Here is a 22,327-nt window from a genome sequence, read left to right as displayed (position 1 = left end):
AGTTTGCAGGCAGACGTGCTCTTGCTGCCCGGTGTGATAGCCGCCACTCCACGGAAGAGGACTGTAGATGGTAACTAGAAACAAAGTTCATGCTCGTGCACTTATAGAGGAAGAACATCCGTCACTATTTTTGCCTTTTAGCTGCTCCTGTGACAGACTGCATTGAATGATCAACCCTCAATCTTGACAACAGAGATTCCAGGTTTGAATCCTAACCCAGGCATGCCTGTTCCTTTGTGAACAGCCCATCATCATGGATGTAGATCACTTGTTGTTCAACAATATAACATTTTTATCTTATTTCAGGTTGGAAGACATAATTTTAAAAAAAAATAAAAAATGAATAAATAATGTGTAAACATATGCAATGGAACACCAATTTTATGTTTCGGATTTTACATTTTCCAATATTATAAATTGAATCAAACTTTGCAAAATTTCATAAAATGTTCTTCAATTTTACATTTTTTAAAGTTTTTCCCAGCTTTATCCCCTGAAAACATAAAATCATGGTTCGACTGTAATATTGTTCGTTAAAAAAAAATTACACAATTACTACACAATAATCTGCATGGAAAATGAAATTACAGTTGTTCATGATATGGAAGTACTAAATTTTGGATGAGTGAATTTTAATTTCAGGCCTATCATTATTTACAATATTGAAAGTGAATGCCAGTTTTTATTCTTAGTGCCTATTTTCACACATTGGGCAGTTTATATTGCCTAGAAATCTGAGCTCTATCAATAACAAAGTAACTAAACATACCTGATAAATCTTGTTCAGTAATCTGTTCAGAAATGAAGTTAGCAATGTATTGTTCCAGATGAGTCGCACAAGAGTAGAAGGGGAGTTCCATGTAGTGGAGGGACACAGAGAATCATAGAATGACGAATTCATGACCATTGCTGAAATGTACAATGTTAAAACATCTTAAATTGTTCAGCATTAACATCTTCAACATTAGGCATAGGTAGATTCAGGGTAAGGGTTGGTACTTTTGATTTATTCATGCGATAGTGAATACTGGCCTGTAATTACATATTAATAAAATTGACATAAATTAAGATAAAAAATGATGTGGTCTGCAGACTTTTAACATTTCTACCTATAAATCTGATATATGAAAGCCAAAACAGACCAAAAAAATTCAAACTGAAACATTACAGTTCATCCATAAGTAAACTTGCATGAGTTGTTTGATGAAGTATTAGTACAGGGTTGTTCGCTTTATATCCGACCATTTTTGACGGGTACTCACCTTAAGAGATACTGCGCCGCCACCACCAATCATGTTCTATTGGACCCCCAGCATTGTGGACTATCGTCCGGCATCGCAGTTTCCATTGCAGCAAGCTCCGGCGCAGGACAGGCATGGTAATTCTGTCACACTCCTCCCTGCAAGCTTTCCAGAGACCATCCAGGGTGCGCGGGCGGCGATGTTGAAGATGTCGTTTCAACAGTCCAAATGCGCAAAAATCCATTGGACTGGCATCTGGGCTTTTCACAGGAATGTCTTCAAACAGAATGACATGAATTCCTAATTCCTCTGCCATTTCCTGATAAAAACATAGTGATGTTCTGGTGGTATTACTCGAAACCTTGTCCATATGGATGATCACCTGGTTCGCGTCCATTCCATACAATTGTGGGATGTCTCTCCAATAGATAGGTGTCAGAATGGAGTCTTGGAAGTCTCTGGCATTCACCTTCACGTTTTTATCCACCTTGCGTATCATCAACTTACCCTCATATCTGAATCCCGTCACAATCATAAAGCCACGAGGGAATTTTCCCTGGACTGACGAACAAAGTTGCTGCGCCCCATGCCGTTAATGTCATGGAATGTGATCGCCCGAATGTGACCACCAGCAGTGACACTTTGCTTGCAGTCCTTCTCCTGGTGGTTTTCATGGGTGAATGTTTCGCAAGGAGAGCCTGTTGTGTGTAACGGGCCACAATAGCTTTTGCAGTAGTCACCCCGAGTGTTAACCCATTCTCCCGACACTGTTTCACAATGCATACGTATGAAAACTTAGCATGGAAAAGGGCCATTACGTAACCCTCCCAATACCGGTTGATTTTCGGCGCCATTTGATAACATTCACTACCAACACTCACGCACCTACAAGGTCAGACACAACACTGCTCCCGCCAGCAGACCCATAGTTCCAGCATGATATGCCAGGTGGCAGCACCGAATCGAAAATGGTTGGATATAAAGCGAACAACCTTCTGTATTACACATGTGAAGTTTTGTGTTTCCACATTGCACAATTGGATAGTTATTTCTTATTAATTTTGAAGGCTCACTGCCCTCATTCACTAAGGGAATGGCATCTGGAGCGGAGATGGTAGCATGTCACTTCATATTCCCAGGTGGCAGTGGTTACATTTTCTCCCACTTGGTGGTGCTGGTGTGTGTTTCCTGGCTTGTGTTGTCTGCTGTACTTTCTGCTTTCTGTCATTAGGTAGCATTGTCAGGTGGTAGTTGGGGGGTTGGGACATATTAATGATCACAAGATAGAGCAAAAGTGAAATATTTTTAGTGTTGCTTTGTGTGGCGTAGTTTCTGTTATTTGAATGGGTGGAATGGGTGGAGGGAGGATTGTATCTTTTCTTTTAATGGTTATTATGTGTTTGACCAGAGAGTAAAATTTATATGGGAAGTGGATCCTAATCCACATAAAACTTTAGAATCTAACTTTTAGATTTGTTAATTTACCACTTTGGGACAAAAATAATATGCATACCTTGTTCCTCAAAATAGATACAATTACAGTATTTTAAATATGACATGGTATCTAAATCTAATTTGTAAGTAATTCTCAGTTATATGTATTATTTTCTCTTCACCTTGACATACGTATGTATAACTCAGGTTCAACTGTATAGGTATTTTATTAACTAAGCCCCCATACATCGAATATCTTGAATATCCCCCACAACATTAATTACTTCCCCAGCATATAAAAATAATAAAGATTTAAATATAGTATGTGTTAATAGATGAAAAAATGACAATTCCTTCAGTCGCATAGATAATGTTAACATTATTAGTCCTAATTGTCTTAGATAATGCAACAATTTTCTTCAAATTATACTCAAAATTGGCTCCTACCCTTACCTTAATTAGACCAGATAATAATAATAATCCCCTACCAAACACAGTAAACATAGTTATATCACTACAACAAATCAATACACACCAGCAGAGACTAGAGTAGAAGAATGGACCAAGTAGGATACAGGAGATGGAGCGGCTATCACCGCAGGTGTAATATGTGTGCACTGAACAATGCCTTCAGACAGAAGGAACTGGCACCACTGTTAACGGCAACATGGCCGACAGTGAATGGTCCTTGTAACCAAGATCGTTGCTTGTAACTTCTAGAAGTCAGGTGGACTTTTTGTTATCAACGTAATAATAATAAAACTAGTAATTAGTATTATATCAAAATCAGAAACCAATCAAAAATACAAATAATATACAAGGTGGAATAAAAATCATCAGCTGATTTTCTTAGCCTATAGCTTGGGTTTTAAATTAAAGAAAGTAGGTTATTTGTGTTAAACTTTTATTGATACTTGTAAGTTTTATGTCCTCAATTTTTAAAGATAACACCCAATAAATGACCACCATTCGAATTGATGCAAATTTGAGCTCTTTTTCTTGCATTGGAAAGAATCTGCGGTGAATGTTTTTATTTCCATGCTGAATATTGTCCTTTAGTTGCTGGAAGGTTTAGTTTCTAATTATAGTTTAATTTAATATAGTACATATTATGTAATAATAAGAACCTCTCTTTATAACTTAAATTAAAGATTTATTCTAGCTTAAATCTCCTTAATTAAATTTCACATATGTATTTATTAAAGAGAGGTAAGAATTCCGCCAATTTTTATACTTATTCATTTTCGCACACAATAAATTTCGTGAGTGTCTTCTATTTAACTGACAAAACACTACCGATATAAACAACAAGATGTCAAAATAAAGGTCAGTTCAAATAGGATGATGACTCTTGCACCACCCTTTATATAATTCCATCTCCCATCTTTAACATTCAAGGAATAGATAATAATAAAATAAATACATCAGCAATTCAATTTGATATGAAAGTTTCATATTTCTGTCTTGCTGTTTTTATTCATTGTCCGATAAATTTTAAAGGATCACTCTTTATTAACACAAGTTACCTCTTTGTGGAACGGAATAATTCGGGAAATTTTCAGTTGTGGGATACTGTTGCACAATGCATAATCTGATGTTTCCCTTCAAAGCAAAGTGACTTGATCTGTCAATCACCTTCTTATAAATAATTCCAACAACTGCTGACAGGTGCCAGTTGTATGCAGGATTTTGTGCACTTTCGCTACAATGTAGATGTGCATGTGTTTTCCTGGCATGGGTTGCTTGTTATGTATGCACTCCTTTTGTTCTCAGTGTACCAGCCAAGTTCTCATAATTCTCTTCTATTTATTAGAAACATGAAAACAAAACATGTTGCATTGGGCAATAAGCAGTGTTGGTACAATATATTTAATTTTCGGAGTATGATCAGGAATGGTTGGAACATCATTAAGTATTCTAATTCGTATAGAATTAGGTCAACCTGGAAGTTTAATTGGAGACGATCAAATCTATAATGTAATTGTAACCGCACATGCATTTATCATAATTTTCTTTATAGTTATACCTATTATAATTGGGGGATTTGGAAACTGATTAGTACCTCTAATAATTGGAGCCCCAGATATAGCCTTCCCACGATTAATCTGACTACTACCCCCATCACTAACTAAATTTTGCCTCACTGTCCAACAAGGTGGGTACCTGCTAAGGTCAGTGAAGAACCATGACTTTCTGTTGGGGTATGTTCAAAATTTTTATTCATATACATCTTGGTGGTTTATTATGTCTTCAAGTCAAAATTTAAGTGTAATTCTCTACGATGCGTTGATGTATAATCACATTTTAAATATACTGGGTTAGCCTTAATGAAATAGACACTTTCAAAGTTTTACAGAAAGAAGAGTTTAAATAATAGGGCTGACATACTTACATGGTTTGAAGAGTATATCCTGAAGATTACATTGGTAAGTTACAAGTGTTCTGTGTGTGTGACCCTTTTGTAACATGACAGATATAAACGCGATATTCCACTTCTCATGTCCCAGGACTTATCCCCTTGCACAGTCAACCCGTTTCCTTAAATTTCTTGCTCCAATCGTAGATTGACTGCCTCGTGGGTGGTTGTTTGCCATACAGTATTCTAAACGACGCTCCACGATAGTAACAGAATTTGTTCTTGCAAATTCATTCATGCAGAAAGCCTTCTCCACCTGCCATACTGCTTGGCTTACGTCAAGGGTGCTCATGTGATGCTGACGTCAGAAAGACAAAGGAAAAGTGGACTTCGTAAACTTGAAAACTTTCTCTATACAACAGTACTAAATGCTTTCTGATATAACAAACAAATTTCAATTCATAAAGTGTGTAAACTATTTCTTTTAGTCTAACACTGTACATTATATAGTGGTGTGACTAGGATTTTCGAACGGAGGAGGGGGGGGGGGGGTCCATATACTTCTTTTAGTAGACCGCCTTAATTTTACCATCTTTCCTGTCTTTTGGTTCTTTTCCAGGAATACCAGGCTGAAAGGGGGTTATGAAGCTCATCAACAACCCCTTGGACCGTCATTGATATATGCAAATTTTAATAAACATAATATGTTGTTGAGAAAATAAATGAATGATCGATGTTGCACAGTGATGCAAAAAAGTGAAGTGAAGAAAAATATAAGTACACAACTGTACAGTTTCTGTATTCAGTGAACTTTCAGGAAAAGGAACATGTCAATTTTTTTAAGTTTGCCAACAAAATATTGTCTTGATATTCTCCGTACCTCATAGGGTCAGAAATGTGGTGATGCAGAACTTGTATCACTGAACTGCAAAGAGTTTCTGCATCTAGGACAGAGATCGTACAGCATCCTACATGCCTTGACCTGTTCTAATGAAGGCAGCAGTTCTTCAAAATTAACTGGACAATTAATAAAAACTACAATGTGGAAATACAAAACTTTAACTACATAATACTTTATCCATGTTTATCGTGCCAAACTATGAAAGATCTATTAGCTTAATGAAAGATTGATATGAAACATATTCACTTAAGAGATAAAAAATTATGGTTGTTTCATTGGTGACATGAAAATAATATTAGTAACAAGAGAGACAGACACAGAAAAAATTACAATATTACCTTTTTTCAGTAGAACCATTGTAGGATTCAGTGAAAAGTTAAACCATATTATAAATGGCACAAACAGGCACCTTTCTGGTAAACTGGCTGTAAATAACAATAGTTTATGTATTATAGAAATGTACTTGTTCAACGAACTAAGATGAAAATAGAGAATGTTGAAATTCTGAAAAATACCTTTTTGAAATTACACAAGTATATTAAATCTAGGCTGTTTGGGTAAAAGCACTAGTCAAATATTTACAATAGAAAGTTGTTTGTTGGATCTGTTAAGAATATTTACACACGCCCAATACAGAGGTTGTTTAGGATCTATGGTGACGAAATTGCACATCTTGTGCAGAACCACCAAGCGGGAAGAGAACGAAGCTGCCAGTAGTGGACTATTGACTGTGCGTGACAGGTGTGGTCAGTGTGTATCGGGAAGAATGCTGCCAAAAATCAGTGCATATTGGGAGGGTTACATAACTGCACTTTCCGATGTAAACTACAATTATATTGCCACTATAAAACTGTGCAAGGAGCGTGGATTCAAAAATGGCATTTCACGGGTGTTGAAAGGAGCAGGTAAGGCAAGACGTGGGATGATTCCTGTGGGGCAGAAACAGACCAACCCCCGGCCTACCATTAGCTGCACATCAGCTACAATTCAGGAAGTCAGGGTTTGCTGGTCACCAGGGAGAATCCAGCCACAAAGAGAAGCATCGCGAACCAGCTACAAACATTACTGAAGACAGTGCACACCTTCGTTCACCGTGATTTGGGTTTGGAAAAGCTACGCAAGGGGCATGTTGATAAGCTCTTGCAAAAACACATCCAGGAACGTCGCACCAACTGCCAAAAGCTTTATGAGCGGCATCTGTCAGGTGAAAAGTGGAAGTTTGTTGTTACATTGGACGAGGCCCATGTTTATCTTGATGACTGTCACAAGCCACGTGCAATTTTTTATCGATTGACAGGTGCGAGGGACTTTCAAAGATGGTTCACTGAATGTAAGGAAAGTTTTGGCACAGGTTTCATGATCATTGCTGGATACTTGTACAATGGCAAGCTGACCATACATTGTGTTGCCAAAAATAAGAAGGTTAATTCAGATTATTATCAGGCTAACGTCCTGACATCCGTTTATCGCCACGACATTCCCCATCTCTACGGGAGAAACCAGAATCGTGTGTGGGTGCATCAAGACAAGGTGTCAAGTCACACATTTCGCTTAACCCACCTCTTCCTCCAACAAATGGGAGAAGATACTGGAATTTGTGCCATTCCTTTCACAGACATTCCAGTGAAGTCACCTGATGCCTCACCGATGGACTTTTGTGCCTTCAGCCTACTGAAACGAGCCTTGTCTCACAGGATATCCGGCATCATTGAAGGGCTATGGAAAGCCTGGTCCAGGCTGGACACGACTACACTTTGTGCCAGTCTCTTACAGTGGAAACTTCGCTTTCAGGCAATTGCCAAGATGCAGGGACACCAAATAGATCAATCTTGATGGTGGCGACATGGTTTCTCTTAAGGTAGGTGCAGTTTGAAATCATAGATCGGAAACAACCTCTGTATAAAGTAACACTTTTAACATTTTCTTTAATTGATTCAATGTGATGTAAATGAAGACAACAGACAACAATAGTTTGTGACTTATGTGGCTCTTCCCAAACACCCTGGTAATATGACTTGTCTATCCATCAGTGTCATTCATTAAGTCAGCAATATTATTGTCGTTAATCCTTCGTAAGTCACGCATGGTTTGCACATAAAACAAAATTACTTTTAATAAACAAGTGCAATTCTACAAACTAAAAAGCATTAATAGAAATTAGGCCTGAGCGATGCCGATGTATCGGTATTGGCCAATATCAGTGGTATCGGTTGGAATTCATCTGCCGATACAAGCCGATACTTTCCCGACAATCTGGTCTTTCACGGGGTCCGCAATAATGTTGCGCAACACTATCGCAGGGTCTAATTATCCTAGAAATTATGCAAAATTGAAACTTTATTATTCTTTTGCACCAATTTTGCATTAAACACTATATTTTTTGATTACATAACATCTATTTTAATATTCTTATGCAATTCTTAAATATTCTAAAGCAAACTTCTTGGTAAATTGTAGCATGTAATTGGAGAAGAATGCTTAAGCCCCTATCACACGGAACTGGATTTCTAGTAGGAATGCCCTAATTGGCACTGAACTAACTTTCTAGGTAGAAATCATGGCCGCCTGGCTGACTGCTTGACTGGTTTGGAGGAATAGGACATGTTCTAATTGCTACTTGCTTTCCTCGACTGGATTCTGTGGAACAGCCAATCAGAGCAAAGTTTCACCATGTGAAGATAATCTGTGAGTGTGCAAAGGAGCGCTTTTGTCTGTGGTTTCCAAGTGTTACTCCAGCAATGTATAACGTATACAGCATGAAAGGCACGTTGAGTTACATCATCTATGCTGAGTGCACGGTGTTTACATTTGAAACAACTAAAATATTCTTCCATACGTGTACAGTAAATGTTGTAAAGTATGTATTTAAGCAGCGCCATTGTTTTGTATCTAATAACGTTTTATACGATTCGGTTGAATAGTTATAGACTTTTAAAAATGTGAAGTGATACATTGTTTACATCTCACGCGGCCGCCATTACAACTTCCCTTGTATGAGAACAAAAGTCCATCGACAAGTACGCTGATAAGTATCGTGTGAGGCGAAAACTAGCAAATTGATAGCCAGTCCAGCGCCAACTAGGGCATACCTTTCCAGTTCCATGTGATGAGGGCTTTACACACCAATATTGATCAATATATTGAACAAATTTTAATTATTGCAATTTTCAAGTATCGGTATCGGTTCAAAGTAATATCGACTCAGCAATAATAAAAATATATTATGAATTTTGTGAGTTTTAGTGAATGATGAAACACATGCGAGACACTCTTGCAATAATTGATTATTATTTTTATTAATGATAGTAATTTTTGTAGTTATTATAATTAATAAATAACTGAACACATATAATCAACAAAGGTAGCAGTGATTCAATAATAAAATGGTTTCTTGAATTTTAGAAATACAAAAAACAGTGTGGATGTTGATCCCACTGAAATACAGGGCAAAATAGCAAGTTTCACCATCTTTATGAAAAGAGAAGGGTCCCTGTCTCTCCAAAGCTCTTTTGACCTATTAAATCTGATTTACAAAATGCTACTCGGCATCTCTCATCCCAAAATGGACCTAGTTTTGAAACTGTTCCCAAGTGCCTTCTGTGCAAGGAGTTTTAGCAAAGATAGAAATAATAATAATAATAATTAAAAACTGAGAACATTAATGGTCACGGGAGGTTGAATAATCTCTCACAATTGGAAAATATATTGCAAAAATGATCAATTTTGCTAGAATAATTGACAATTTTGTTTCGTTAAAAGCAAGAAAATTTAAATTCTAATTATTTTCTTACAGAGATATCAGTTGAATTTTTTCAAAATACAAAGTTTTCTACTGAGAACATGTTGCACACTGTATTATTAATTTTTAATATTTATCTTAATTTTTTTTCTATTTATAATTAATTTTTTGAGCAGGCCTCATCTCCAGGAAGGTATCAACTCGGGGCAAGCCACGGCAACTAACAACCTGTTGGTTGAGAATGAATGAAGGCAAGGACTCGTAAATACCTTTTCCTGCTCCCCCCCAAAATAGTCAATAGTTAGGCTGGAGAGTTCAAGGAATTGACCGATCTATAACTACGCACTGGTAATGTTAAGCTGGAGAGTTCATATGCAGTGCTGGCTCATGCTACTTATTGTTAGGAGGGCTGCATTCATTAAAAAAAAAAATACCTTAACTATTTGAACATGAACTCCAATGCGGCGGTCTTTCATTGAATTATTCATTTTTACTTATACGATCTACCATTCAGAAAACCAGATTATATAATTTACTGCCAGAAAACAAATAACTCTTTGAATCGTTTCGAAAACTTAAACTATCACGCACTTACTAAAAAAAGGTAAAATGCTCCCCTGTGCTTAGCACCACGCCATGAAGGCGTATAGGCGGTGTGGGGGTAACGCCCCACACTTTCTTGATCCGGTCGTGAGTGGGGGTGATGTGATCTGCACCATGCCCCTGACTGCCTTTATTCCCCAGGGTTTCCCCCAGGCACCCATGTTATTCGATGCTGGGTGGGCACCGGGGCCACTTCCAACGTTAGAAAAGTTCCCAGATTTGAACCAGCCGGGGATCGAACCCAGGACCTTTAGCATGGTAGTCAGACACGTTACCGACTGAGCCACCGCGGCCACTATCACGCACTTACTGACAAGCGAAACGGATGCGTTACATGGCTGGCCACTGTTTCTCTCGGTAATGTCATGTTTATGCACAGTGTCAGCTTTCAATTTCTACCACTTGGCAGCAGCACCGTACATTGGACTCCATTAAAAGCAGCCCACTTTTTTAGCATTACAAGGGCCTAGCAGGGAGGAAAGTGGAAGCAGTGCTTACGTTAGAGTTAACATGGAGATGTACTGGGAGTCCCCGAGGGAGAAGCTGCTTCATATACCAGTTTGCCTCTTGTCACGCGCCAAATGAATTTGAAAGCGCCAAACAGTGCAACGAGATGCAGTAAATTTGCGGAAGTATAAATATTTAATTTTTGCACTAATGGCAACAAAATATAATTTGTTTGGGGCGGCTGCAGTCCTGCAGTCCCCTTCATCGGCCGCCACTGTTCATATGGACTAACCCAGTGGTTTCCAAACTGTGCGCTGCGGCATCTAGGGGTGCCGTCCCTGGCTTACAGGGGTGCCACAAAATGTTCCAATATTTTAACTGAAATGACACTTCTTAATCTACACATGGTCTTGGTACTTTTTACACATAAAATGTTTGTGAATTTGAAATATGTGTTTACTTTTTAACTTAAGGCAAGCAACCTAACCATGCTAAGTGAGCATTGCAAGTGTTAGATAGGCCTACATTCTCACTAGGGTGTCGTGGAAAACCTTGAAACACTAAGGGTGCCATGAAATGAATAAATTTGGGAACTCCTGGACTAACTGATACTTACCGTAAGCCTGATTTAATCTTTTCATCTTATTTTACTTGAAGGCTTATATTCTGGTAAGACACTGATTTCCCAAAGTATGTTCTTAAGGATGTTCTTCAGCCACTAAGAACTACAAACCTTTAAATACAACCTCTATTAATTTTTAATGATTTTTTACATTCTTCTCTCACTTCAAAATATGTGGCATGTAAACATCACAAACCATGGCATAAGAAGAAGGATGCTTGGCAGTGAGCAAGAAGAAGGGGGGGGGGGGGCACAATCCTGCCATGGTGCCAAAATATGTAGCTATGAGGCTGTTAGTTACAATTTGCAAGTACTGGCATCAGTTATAATTGAGAAGAGTATCGGTAGTTCAGCGTGGTATTTGCTTCACCCCAACAATAAACATTAACTTGTTAAAGAGTAAGGATTGGTGTAATTGAATACAATGAATGAAGGAAAAACAAAGCCCAGAACACAATTCGTAATTTTCAACTTTGGAAGTGTATTTTAGACTCAGCTTACACATTTTATACTTACCTTGAAGCAATATATTCTCCATTTCAGAACTTCCATTCTCACACACAAAACAGAGTGAGTGATTGAATGCCTTTTCCCACAGTGCCATCGTTAGCTGTGATAATGGATGAAACAATGCTCTGTCATCAACATCCATTACACACGGGCCCCAGAGGATGTCCGTGTCACGGTCGCGTCTCTTGGGATAGTCGCCAATCATATTCCCAGGGCACGTGATCATTAAAGCCCATTTAACATATCCATGGATCCAGGCTGGTTCTTCCATGTTCTTTGTCAGGTCGTGAACTTCGTTGCTATGAATCAAATATGGGCAGCTGAATGTCAAGTGTTGGTTTGACCTTGTCCCTGTCTGAAAATTTAACAATAACATCACATTCACGGTGTCTCAAAATTCACTTAATTTTTCATTTTGATTACGTGATTTTCTGTATCATCATGTTAATGTCACACAATTACCACTCAATCTGACAAAATAATAAATTTCCAGGTGTTTCCAGGGATTAAATAAATAAATTTCCAGAATATTTTAGTAGCCTGAACATACTAATGAGGGTTCCTCAAGATTTTATACCACTGTCCTTAACATGTCACATGCATGCACTCAAAGTGCTATGTTTGCATGCTACTATACCATGCACTGTTTTAGAAGCGATATTGGGTAGGACACGCACATCCTGTCATTGGTGATCAGCCAATGGCAGAAGTGCAACATTATACAGTTAGGAAACTGCAGTGTGCAAGTTAAACACAGTGTTCTGTATTTTTTTGCATGCAACAAGTTTTCATAAAACTTGCCACTTTAAGGTTCATCATAAGATAGGGCAAAACATTTTGAACCTGACTGTGTGACGAGTTTTCTCTTGCGAGATCGCAATTACGCGTATCTGAATATTATGCAATACAAAACACGTCACTGCTTTGCCCCAGCTTCTGCGAGCTGGTACGCTGTTGTTTATGACGTAATAAGAAACAAGAAGTCACCGATAGAGGCCATTGCTGCACCCCCTCAGTTGATTTTCCTCCTCCGAGAGAAAGTGAAATAACTGACCGGCCGACGCGTATACGTGCAACACACTAGTCAGTGCTTCCTGCGCTTGAGTTCGTCAAGTTGGGCACGCATACAAATCGAACTCGAATTCTGCGTTGTGCAAGATATTGTATAGAGATGTTATTTGTGGCAAGATGCACCCAGTTGAGAACTTTATGAAGTAACGAGATTGAAATGATGTCTTACTTATTCTTCGAAAGAGGCTTTTTAGGACGTTCGACTTTTTGCATTAATTAGACTGTTTGCAAAGGAGTAGCAGTCTGAAGGTAAATTGCCAAGAGTTGTTCCTTGTCTCTGGAGTGTCGTCAAAATGAACAGTTCCCGATACAGGTTCCAGTTTCTCTGTGCAATAGAGGAGCACTTGGTGCTAGGCAACGAGGATGAGGACGCAGTTTTGGTCACGAGGATGCAGTTTTGGTCACGAGGACGCAGTTTTGGTATGCTACCGAAGCGAATTTACGAGTCAACATTGTAACTAATTGGGAAGAGGTTACCAGCCCAGCAGCAGTCCGGAAGAGTTCGTCGAGTCAATAATGTGACAATTGGGAAGAGGTCACGAAGCTGCACACAGACGTGGAGAGGACCAATATATTCCAAGACAAAGTTCTGGTTTGGGCGTTGTTTGGATGACTAGAAGGCACCTGTTCGTGAGTCGGAAGTCCCGCGGCAGTTTTGTCTACCGGCCCCTATTGACCTGGGAGACATCATCGTAACGAGATAGTGGACTCACAACAGAGAAATCGAGGTATGTAGTGAGAAACAGTGCATTATTGTGAATTGCGCGTCTGAAGGGATTTTGTTAATGAAATGGAACACGATTGTTGAAACAGAACAGGATCAAGGGGGGGGGGGAGTGTTACCCCAGTTGTAATCTTTTGACGTTCCTTGCCTTTGAGTGAAACGGAACTGGATGAGTAACCAATAGTTTAAAAGTAACATCGGTCCCCAGTTTCGTCGTTTTGAGTCAATCGTGTTGACGCCGGATGTCAAGCAATGAATTTAATATTGTAATTAATTCAAAGTTGTTGTACACGTGTTTGGATCGGGAGCCAAGCTTCGTTGATAGGTTCGCCGAAATAAATGAACAAATGACTGTTAAAACGTTGTACTTCCTTGACTACTTTAGATTAGATCGATATCAGTCATAATTTCTGATCATATTGGGTAGTTGCTTAGGTATGAAGAATGATTTGAGTACATATGCCTTTTTGAAGTGGTCTGTAATTGGGGTAAATTATGTGTGAGGGCAATGTTTACAATGACCTTGTTAAAAGGGGGATTTCAAAATAACATGATAGAGTGCACAAAGGAATAACTTGGGTCAGCTTCGAATTGATTTGTTTTACGTAGATTTGTTGTTATTATCGATTCCCCCCACCTCCCACGTTACCACTGTCCCAAGACCCATAAATTTCCATCACCGGCTGGCACGTATCTAGAAATACATTTCTGGAGGGTCCGACCAAGTGTCCCAATAATAATAATAATAATAATAATATAATAGAAGATAGGGATGGGACTGATTAATCGGTACTCTATCGGTATCTGCCGATATAGGCATATTGGTGTATCAGTTTATCGGTAAAATTACCGATAATTTTACCGATCCAATAATATCGATAAATATCTTATAATTTAGTGTAAAATTCTGTCATTTTGTTGTAATTTTTATGGATAATCTCCATGCCCTTCTTCCTAAAAAAGTAAATGTCTAAATATTCAACTTCTTTGCACTACAGTCACTTCGAAACACACATTTATAGGAGATCAGTGAATATTTCATGATCTTCAAGGACCATTTCTAATTTTATATCGGATCGGTAGAATATTGGTTATCGGTATTGGTAAATTTTATATCGGTACTTTATTGGTATCAGGCAAAATTTCATATCGGCCCATCCCTAATAGAAGATGAAGGAGGAGAAAATAAACACTTTTTTTTTTTACAAAATTTGAACTTCAGCACATAGGTAAACTCAAGACGTGAGGTTCAAAACAGTACCTGCACATTGCCAGATATTTGTTCCATTCTCATGGTAAGAATTGGTCACCTGCTGCTTATACTTTCGTACAAAAAAAATATATAATGTAAAAGCAGTGCTCGTTTTTCAGCACAAAATTTAAATGACATCCTCTCCCACCAAATATAGCTAGAATCAAATTAAACTTCACTAATTACTAGGGTCACGTAGCACTCAAAACACGTAATACTCTGAACATTAACTCAGTCGCAGTATGTTCCAAAAGTCGAAAACACTCCATGTGACATATATGTTACATATTGGCATTAGCAATGTCACCAGAATGTGACATATGTTTCACATCCACTTCTTGTGGGTTAAACTGGTATGTTATATGTTTCAGTATGGATCAGTTGAAAGTGGTGTATGCTAAACCATAATTAGAAAATAATCCAACAGTAAAGATGCCAGGGGAGGTGAACAATTTCCATCGGATGATTTTCTATCTGGATTTCAGATATTGGATAATTTGACATTCAGATACATGAATTATCTAAATTATCTGGATAACCGAATTGTCTGGATTACTCGGATATTTGGATTATGTGAATTATCCAGATATCTGAATTGTCTGGATATTCAGATTATCCAAATTATCAAGATATTCAGATTATTCAGATATCCAATATCCAGATATTCAGATTATCTGAATTATTTGGATATCCTTTTTCTGAAATGTCTGGATATCCAATGTGTCCATTATCCAGACAGTCTTATCATTTGCTCTTTTATACGAGGGTGGTTTGAAAAGTTCTGGGAATCACCACCAGATGTCAGTGCTAGGATAACGAGGTTCCCGCATAGTAATAGGCCATCCCTTATTAATAAACATGTGGCGCGTCAGTGTTCTGGGTAGAGATCTGTGGTGCGGACATCACTTTGTAGTTGTTCCCGTGCAGTGCTTTGTGAAGATGGAAAAAATCGAGATTCGAGCGGTGATTAAGTACTTCGTAAAGAAAGGTATGAAAGCAAAAGGAAATTCATGCCGATTTTCTGAACACACTGGGGGACTCTGCCCCTTCATATTCAACTGTTGCAAAGTGGACAAACGAGTTTAAATTTGGTCGGGACAGCTTAGAAGATGATCCACGTAGTGGTCGCCCAAAATGTGCTACTACCCCAGAAATTATTGAAAAAGTGCATAAATTGGTCATGGAGGATCGCCGACTGAAAGTGCGTGAAATTGCTGAAGCTATAGGAATGTCATCCGAACGGGCGTATCACATTTTAACAGTTGAATTGGATATGAGAAAATTATCTGCAAGATGGGTGCTGCGACTTTTAACACAGGACCATAAACGCATCAAAGTGGACATTTCCGAACAATGTTTGACTCGTTTTAAGAGAAACCAAACAGATTTTTTGCGCCGGTTTGTGACGACAGATGAAACGTGGGTCCACTACTATACCCCAGAGACAAAACAACAGTCAAAGCAGTGGAAACATGTTGATTCACCACCACCAAAGAAAGCAAAGGCAATACGATCGGCCGGAAAGATAATGGCGTCAGTGTTTTGGGATGCGAAAGGGATTCTGTTGATCGATTATCTTCCCACTGGTCAAACAATTACGGGACAATACTACGCTAATCTCCTCGACCAACTTAAGCATAAGATACGGGAAAAGAGGCCAGGTTTGGCAAGAAAGAAAATCATCTTGCATCAGGACAATGCGCACCCTCACACAAGTGTCATTGCCATGGCAAAAATTCATGAACTTGGTTACGAATTGTTGCCAAATCCACCTTATTTGCCTGATTTGGCTCCCTCAGACTTCCATCCTTTCCCCAAACTCAAAAGTTTCCTCGGTGGACGGAGATTCTCTTCAAAGGAAGAACTAATAGCCGAAGTTGACACGTATTTCACAGGCCTGGAGGAATCTAATTTTCGAGATGGGATCAAGGCATTGGAACATCGCTGGACCAAGTGCATTAGTGTACAGGGAGACTACATTGAAAAATAAAAAAAAAATCACTGTTGTAAGTCGTTTCTTTCTATTCCATTCCGAGAACTTTTCAAACCACCCTCGTAGAAGGTCCATGTATTCTTGTATTTGTCATATCTGTATTTTACCATGCAGTTTTTCTAAAAATCTTCATGCAATCTGTACTATTTGAATATCCAAATTATCCACATATTTGGATATTCAGATATCTGTATTATCCGTTGCATCCAAAATGGATATTGGATAATTTGAAATCCAGATTTTGTGGCCCTACCACTCCCTAACAAACAAGAAAAAATACAAAAATAAATGACCAAAAATGCATTTCTTGTATGACATTTAGGTGCATTGCCCCCTCTGCCAACACACTCATTTTTTCCTTCACCATCACTGTAATTTAATTGTCATGCTCACCTCTAATTCTTCATCCCACCACCAGACTTTATCTGCAGTTACGTTGCAGAGTGCCAAAAACTCCTGTCCAAAGTTTTTCTTGAGAAATGCCTCGAAATATCCACATTCTGCATTTTCAGGTTTCTTTATCCACTCAGCTGGCACATTAAACTCAAACTCCTTCGGTGAAATTTTCCTTGAAGAAAGCCAACGCTTCAGAAGGACTATGAGGGCTCCTGCAGCCAGCAGGTAGATCTTGTGTGTAATACACAGCTGCAAGAAATACAGGAATACAAGGAAGTTCAATGAGTGTTACAGTGAGAAGACAAAATTTAATTATGATTTCACTTTTTTCATAACAACAACCCGTGGCATAACACAGTGTTCCGCAACCGGTGTGCCGCGGCACACTAGTGTGCCGTCACAAGGTGAAAGGTGTGACGAGAACTTTTACCTGCTATTGTAATATTGTAAGAAATTAATTGTCGATTTTAAGTAAGAAGGTGCTTGTTTATTCTTGCTGATAACTGTTATATTTTCATAGAAATTAAATGTAATTTATTAGGGTGACCAGACATACTCTTTTTAAGAGTATTATACTCTTTTAGAGGTTCATATACTCTATACTCTTTTCAATTTGCAAAAATCCCTAAATATACTCTTTTCCTTGCTATTTAATTTCATTCATTATTTTACGCATAAAAATACCTTAAAATCCACAGAACGGAAAACGTCAAGATGTCAACAAACTGAAGTATTTTACTCCTTGACTGACAGAATTTCCTATGAACAATTTCAAGTGTCATTTTCATATTCCATCAACAAGCAAAACATATTTCAAATTCATTGGAATTTAATGATAATGATTAGGGCTGAGCCGGTACCACTTTGAACCGATACCACTTTGAACCGATGCCGATACTCTTACCGATTCCCACCGATACCAATACCGATACTTGAAAATTGCAATAATTAAAATTTCTTCAAAATATTCATCAATATTGGTGTGTAAATATTCTCCTCCAATTATATGCATCAACATACCAAGAAATTTGCTTTAGAATATTCAAGAATTGCATCAGAATATTAAAATAGATATTATGTAGTCACAAAATATAGTTTTTTGTGCAAAATTAGTGTAAAATAAAAAGGAAGTTTAAATTTTGCATAATTTCCAGGATAATTAGACTGTCAAGAAGTTGCGCGGGATTTTTGCGGACCCCGTGAAAGAGCAAAATTCATACGCACCTTCAACCTATAGACTATACTCTTTTTGGTCAACAAATATCTGGTCACCCTAAATTTATTTACTCAATATTGTTATAGTTTGTTCATCTTATATGTATTCTCGCCTGTAATATTGGGCCGGTTTGATGGGTTATAGGCGTCAAGCTTTGTGTTCACCGCAAAGAAGCCTTTTAGCGGCCCGCTATTCAAGCGAGTTCTTTGTTTGTAACACTGCATCTTTTGTGTACGACTGGCTGTTTTGTGCCTGTTTGTCGGCGCTTCTTAAACTTTATTGCTCTTTTCCTTCGCCGAAGGACCCACACATTGTCAGACAACAATTACAGTATTTCAGTTCAGTTCTATCACAGCTGTGCTCTGCAGTAGTGCGAATATTGGATTGCTACACCAGTCTTACTATTTTCTTTTTTCGATATGGATAAGTTCCTTGTACGGAGTGGTCCGTCCTCGAGTGCAAGTAGTGAAACCATCGAGCCCGAAAAAAAGAAACAGAAAGTAGTCCACCGGCAATATAGTGATAACTATTTATCTTACGGATTTTTTTGGTGTGGTGACAAAACATGCCCAATCCCCGAGTGTGTTGTGTGTGGTGAAAACTCAGTAATGCTGCTATGGTTTCCAGTAAATTGAAGCGTTTAGTATTCTTGCAGGAGACTTTCAAAAAATATTTTGGAGAGAGCGTTGAAGATTTTGATTGGGTTCGTGATCCATTCAGTATGGATTCGAAATATCTTCCGAAAAATTTACGCTTAAAGAGGAACTGGCAGATTTGAAAGCAGACAGAACAACATTGAAATTAAAATTTTTCGAAGTGGCTTTGGATACATTTTGGTTGTCAATAAGCAGTGAATCTCCGAGATGGCAGTTAATGTGTTATTACCCTTTTCAACTACTTATTTGTGTGAACTGGGCTTTTCGACATTGACTGCAATTAAAACATCAAAGAGAGAGAGACTCAAATCCATCGATGAAGAAATGAGGCTTGTTTTGTCAACGATTCCGCCACGAATCAGCCGTCTGTGTGCAGCTAAGCAGACTCAAGTATCACATTGAAGGTATGAGTAGAGTTATTTACTTTAAAATTCGTATTAGAAATGTGTATTTTCTGCAGTGAATTAAAGTTAATAAATTTTTAATAAATGCATAAGTCTATTCATGTTTTATAATAATAATAATAACAACAACAACAACAATGATAATAATAATAATTGCTTACATAACGACGTAATATTTCGTAATTATATTAAGATTCATATGATTTTGAGGGGACAGACATTTTGGTGTGCCGTGTTGAGTCTAGGCCCATCTGGGGTGTGCCGTGAGTAAAAAAAGGTTGCGGAACACTGGCATAACAGACCGTCATGAGGGCCAGAGGCTACATACAAACTGGCAACCTCATTCACATCAGATGGGGGCAATCATCAAACCAGTTATGAGGTGATGTGTGGTCAGCATAAAGTACCTGGTGTTACGTACCCAACAGGACCAAGTAATGTAAATAGTTTGCCAAAGAGGAATAGAGATGGCAGCACCAGGTGTGCAAGATTAAGAATTGGCATAACATATGTGAATAACTTTATAAATAAGAACAAAGCAAATTGGAAAGATGAAAAACAATAGAATCTACTATAAGAAGATAAAGAATATATATAAAAGAAATAAATTAATATATATATATATATATATTCGATAAATCAAATCAGTGATCATATGTAAGTTAACGAAAATTAAAGAAGTCAAAGCACTGATACAAGTTTGTGTCTTTGAACAGATATTGCATCTGTCTGATTGATTTACCATTCCCATAGCAGAAATTTTGTTTACATCAGTGGCGGCGCGTTCCAGTCGACGACCCACAGCACTTTTGGTTGCGCGTTTCAGCCGTAGCGCCTATTTGGATGCGCATGTCAGTCGTTTGCACCAAGTATACACTCTGTTGTACCCAGTTAGTGTTGGCGCGTTCCAATCGCAACCGCAAGGGAGGAAATTAGTATTATTCCCATAGCTTAAAGGAAAAAGCTGGATAAAGGAATTCATTAAATCATCAAAAAAATAAATAAATGGAAATCCAGAGAGAAGTTCACAAAAAAGACAAGAAGGAAGTCCAGATCCAGAATGTCCATTAAGAAGGAAGTCCAGATCCAGATCCTCCATTGAGAAGGAAGTCCAGATCCAGATCCTCCATTGAGAAGGAAGTCCAGATCCAGAATGTCCATTAAGAAGGAAGTCCAGATCCAGATCCTCCATTGAGAAGGAAGTCCAGATCCAGATCCTCCATTGAGAAGGAAGTCCAGATCCAGATCCTCCACTGGGAAGGAAGTCCAGATCCAGACCGTCCATTAAGAAGGAAGTCCAGATAAAAGAATATACAAATCAAGAAAAGAAATAATAAAAGACATACAAATATAAAACTTGATTGTAAGCAAGAATTACAGAAGAACGTAGCTTATCATTAGAGCCCGGAAGTTTGGCAAAATGCCTCTTTTTATCTACTGCATATATTGATAAAATTTTTCCGGATATACGTTTCTTATGTTGTTTCGAATGTTTTGGAAGCCTTTTCATTTTGTCTATTTTGCCTATTTGGGACCCCACTGCCTATTTTTAATTATAATGCCTTTTTTTGCCTTTTTCAATGAAATTTGACATTTTTTTTTTTTTAAATGTGTATATAAATTATTTTTCTCCCAAAAAACGTTGTTGGCATTTATTTTTCTTCCGTTTATTATGTGAATAATTTTCGCCTTATTTAAGTAATATTGAACTCACGCATGTTTCAACATTGCTGAAGGAGAAAAGTGTGAGAAAAAAGAATTTCATGCTGAGTCAGGATATTGCCTTTCGGTTAACATTTCTTGTGCATGATTGACTGCTGAAGTGGACAGGTTGATTTCGAACACAAAGAAAATATTTCTGAAATCTCCCTCTCGACCCGAAAATTTCAGGAAGTTGCGATTGAGCTTAGTTTACCTCAGCAACCAGTCTTGACGAGATAGGGAACCTGGATATCAGCAGCTATATATTATGCTAACAACCTTCAAAAAATCAGTGAGGTGATCGATGCTCTTCCAGAAAATGAAGCGGCTTCAATTCGTGAAGTGAAAAAACTCCTGTGCTCTTCAAGTTTACTTTTGCACATTATGGTGCATTGCCAGAGACAATTACAATTATAGCATCCATGAAAATCTTCGAGGAATCTATGCAGCAGATGATGGAAGTGCCAGGAGAAAAGGGGTGAGCTGTTGCGGAAAAGTGCTAACGGGTAGTGAGTGCAAATGAGGACTTGAAACAATTGAAAACAATTTGTGATATTCTAAAAGGTGAAAATGCTGTTACCAAAATGAGTCCAGCTACATTAGCTTGTTATATGTATGCTCCAATAACTTCTGTCGAAGTAGAAAGATCATTTTCTATTATGAAAAACATTCTCTCTGGCAGACGACTATCAATGAATGTTTAGAACTTAAAAAGCACCTTGTAGTTATGTGCAATCAAGACGGAGAAAATTGAAATGCTCTTCCCAATTTAGATTTTAACATTTTGCCAGAAATTATAGATAAAAGTAAGCGACTTCTAAATATGCCTTTTTTTCGGTTTATTTTGCCTTTTTTTTTCATTTTTAGTGCTTATTTACCACATTATAAATGCCTTTTTGCCTGCCTATTTTAACGAAAATAAATGCCTGAACTTCCGGGCTCTACTTATCATGTAAATATTCTTATGCCATGTATCCTGTGTTTAAATAATATATTTGTTTAAACGTCTCCATTGGAAGGCATCCTGTCTGGTTTCGTTGTCTTCAAAGAACCCTACCCTG

At 37.9% G+C, this 22,327-nt stretch overlaps 1 protein-coding gene across 1 annotated transcript in view; it reads right to left on the bottom strand.

Moving 5' to 3' along the window:
* LOC145982226 (uncharacterized) overlaps window positions 1–22,327 on the bottom strand; it is a 119,690-nt gene that overhangs the window by 63,181 nt on the left and 34,182 nt on the right. Inside the window, exons 5-8 of the mRNA XM_083115796.1 lie at window positions 17,287–17,538; window positions 11,860–12,208; window positions 6,271–6,357; window positions 770–909 (exon numbers count right to left, since the gene is read on the bottom strand). Coding sequence (XP_082971922.1) covers window positions 770–909; window positions 6,271–6,357; window positions 11,860–12,208; window positions 17,287–17,538 — 828 coding nt within the window. The remainder of the gene's footprint in view (window positions 1–769; window positions 910–6,270; window positions 6,358–11,859; window positions 12,209–17,286; window positions 17,539–22,327) is intronic.

This window comes from Lepisma saccharinum (assembly GCF_977018435.1).
Source record: "Lepisma saccharinum chromosome 15 unlocalized genomic scaffold, izLepSacc3.1 SUPER_15_unloc_1, whole genome shotgun sequence".
NCBI classification, from domain to species: domain Eukaryota; kingdom Metazoa; phylum Arthropoda; class Insecta; order Zygentoma; family Lepismatidae; genus Lepisma; species Lepisma saccharinum.
The sequence above is the reverse complement of the archived record's forward strand: the minus strand, read 5'-3'. Positions and strand labels throughout refer to the sequence as shown.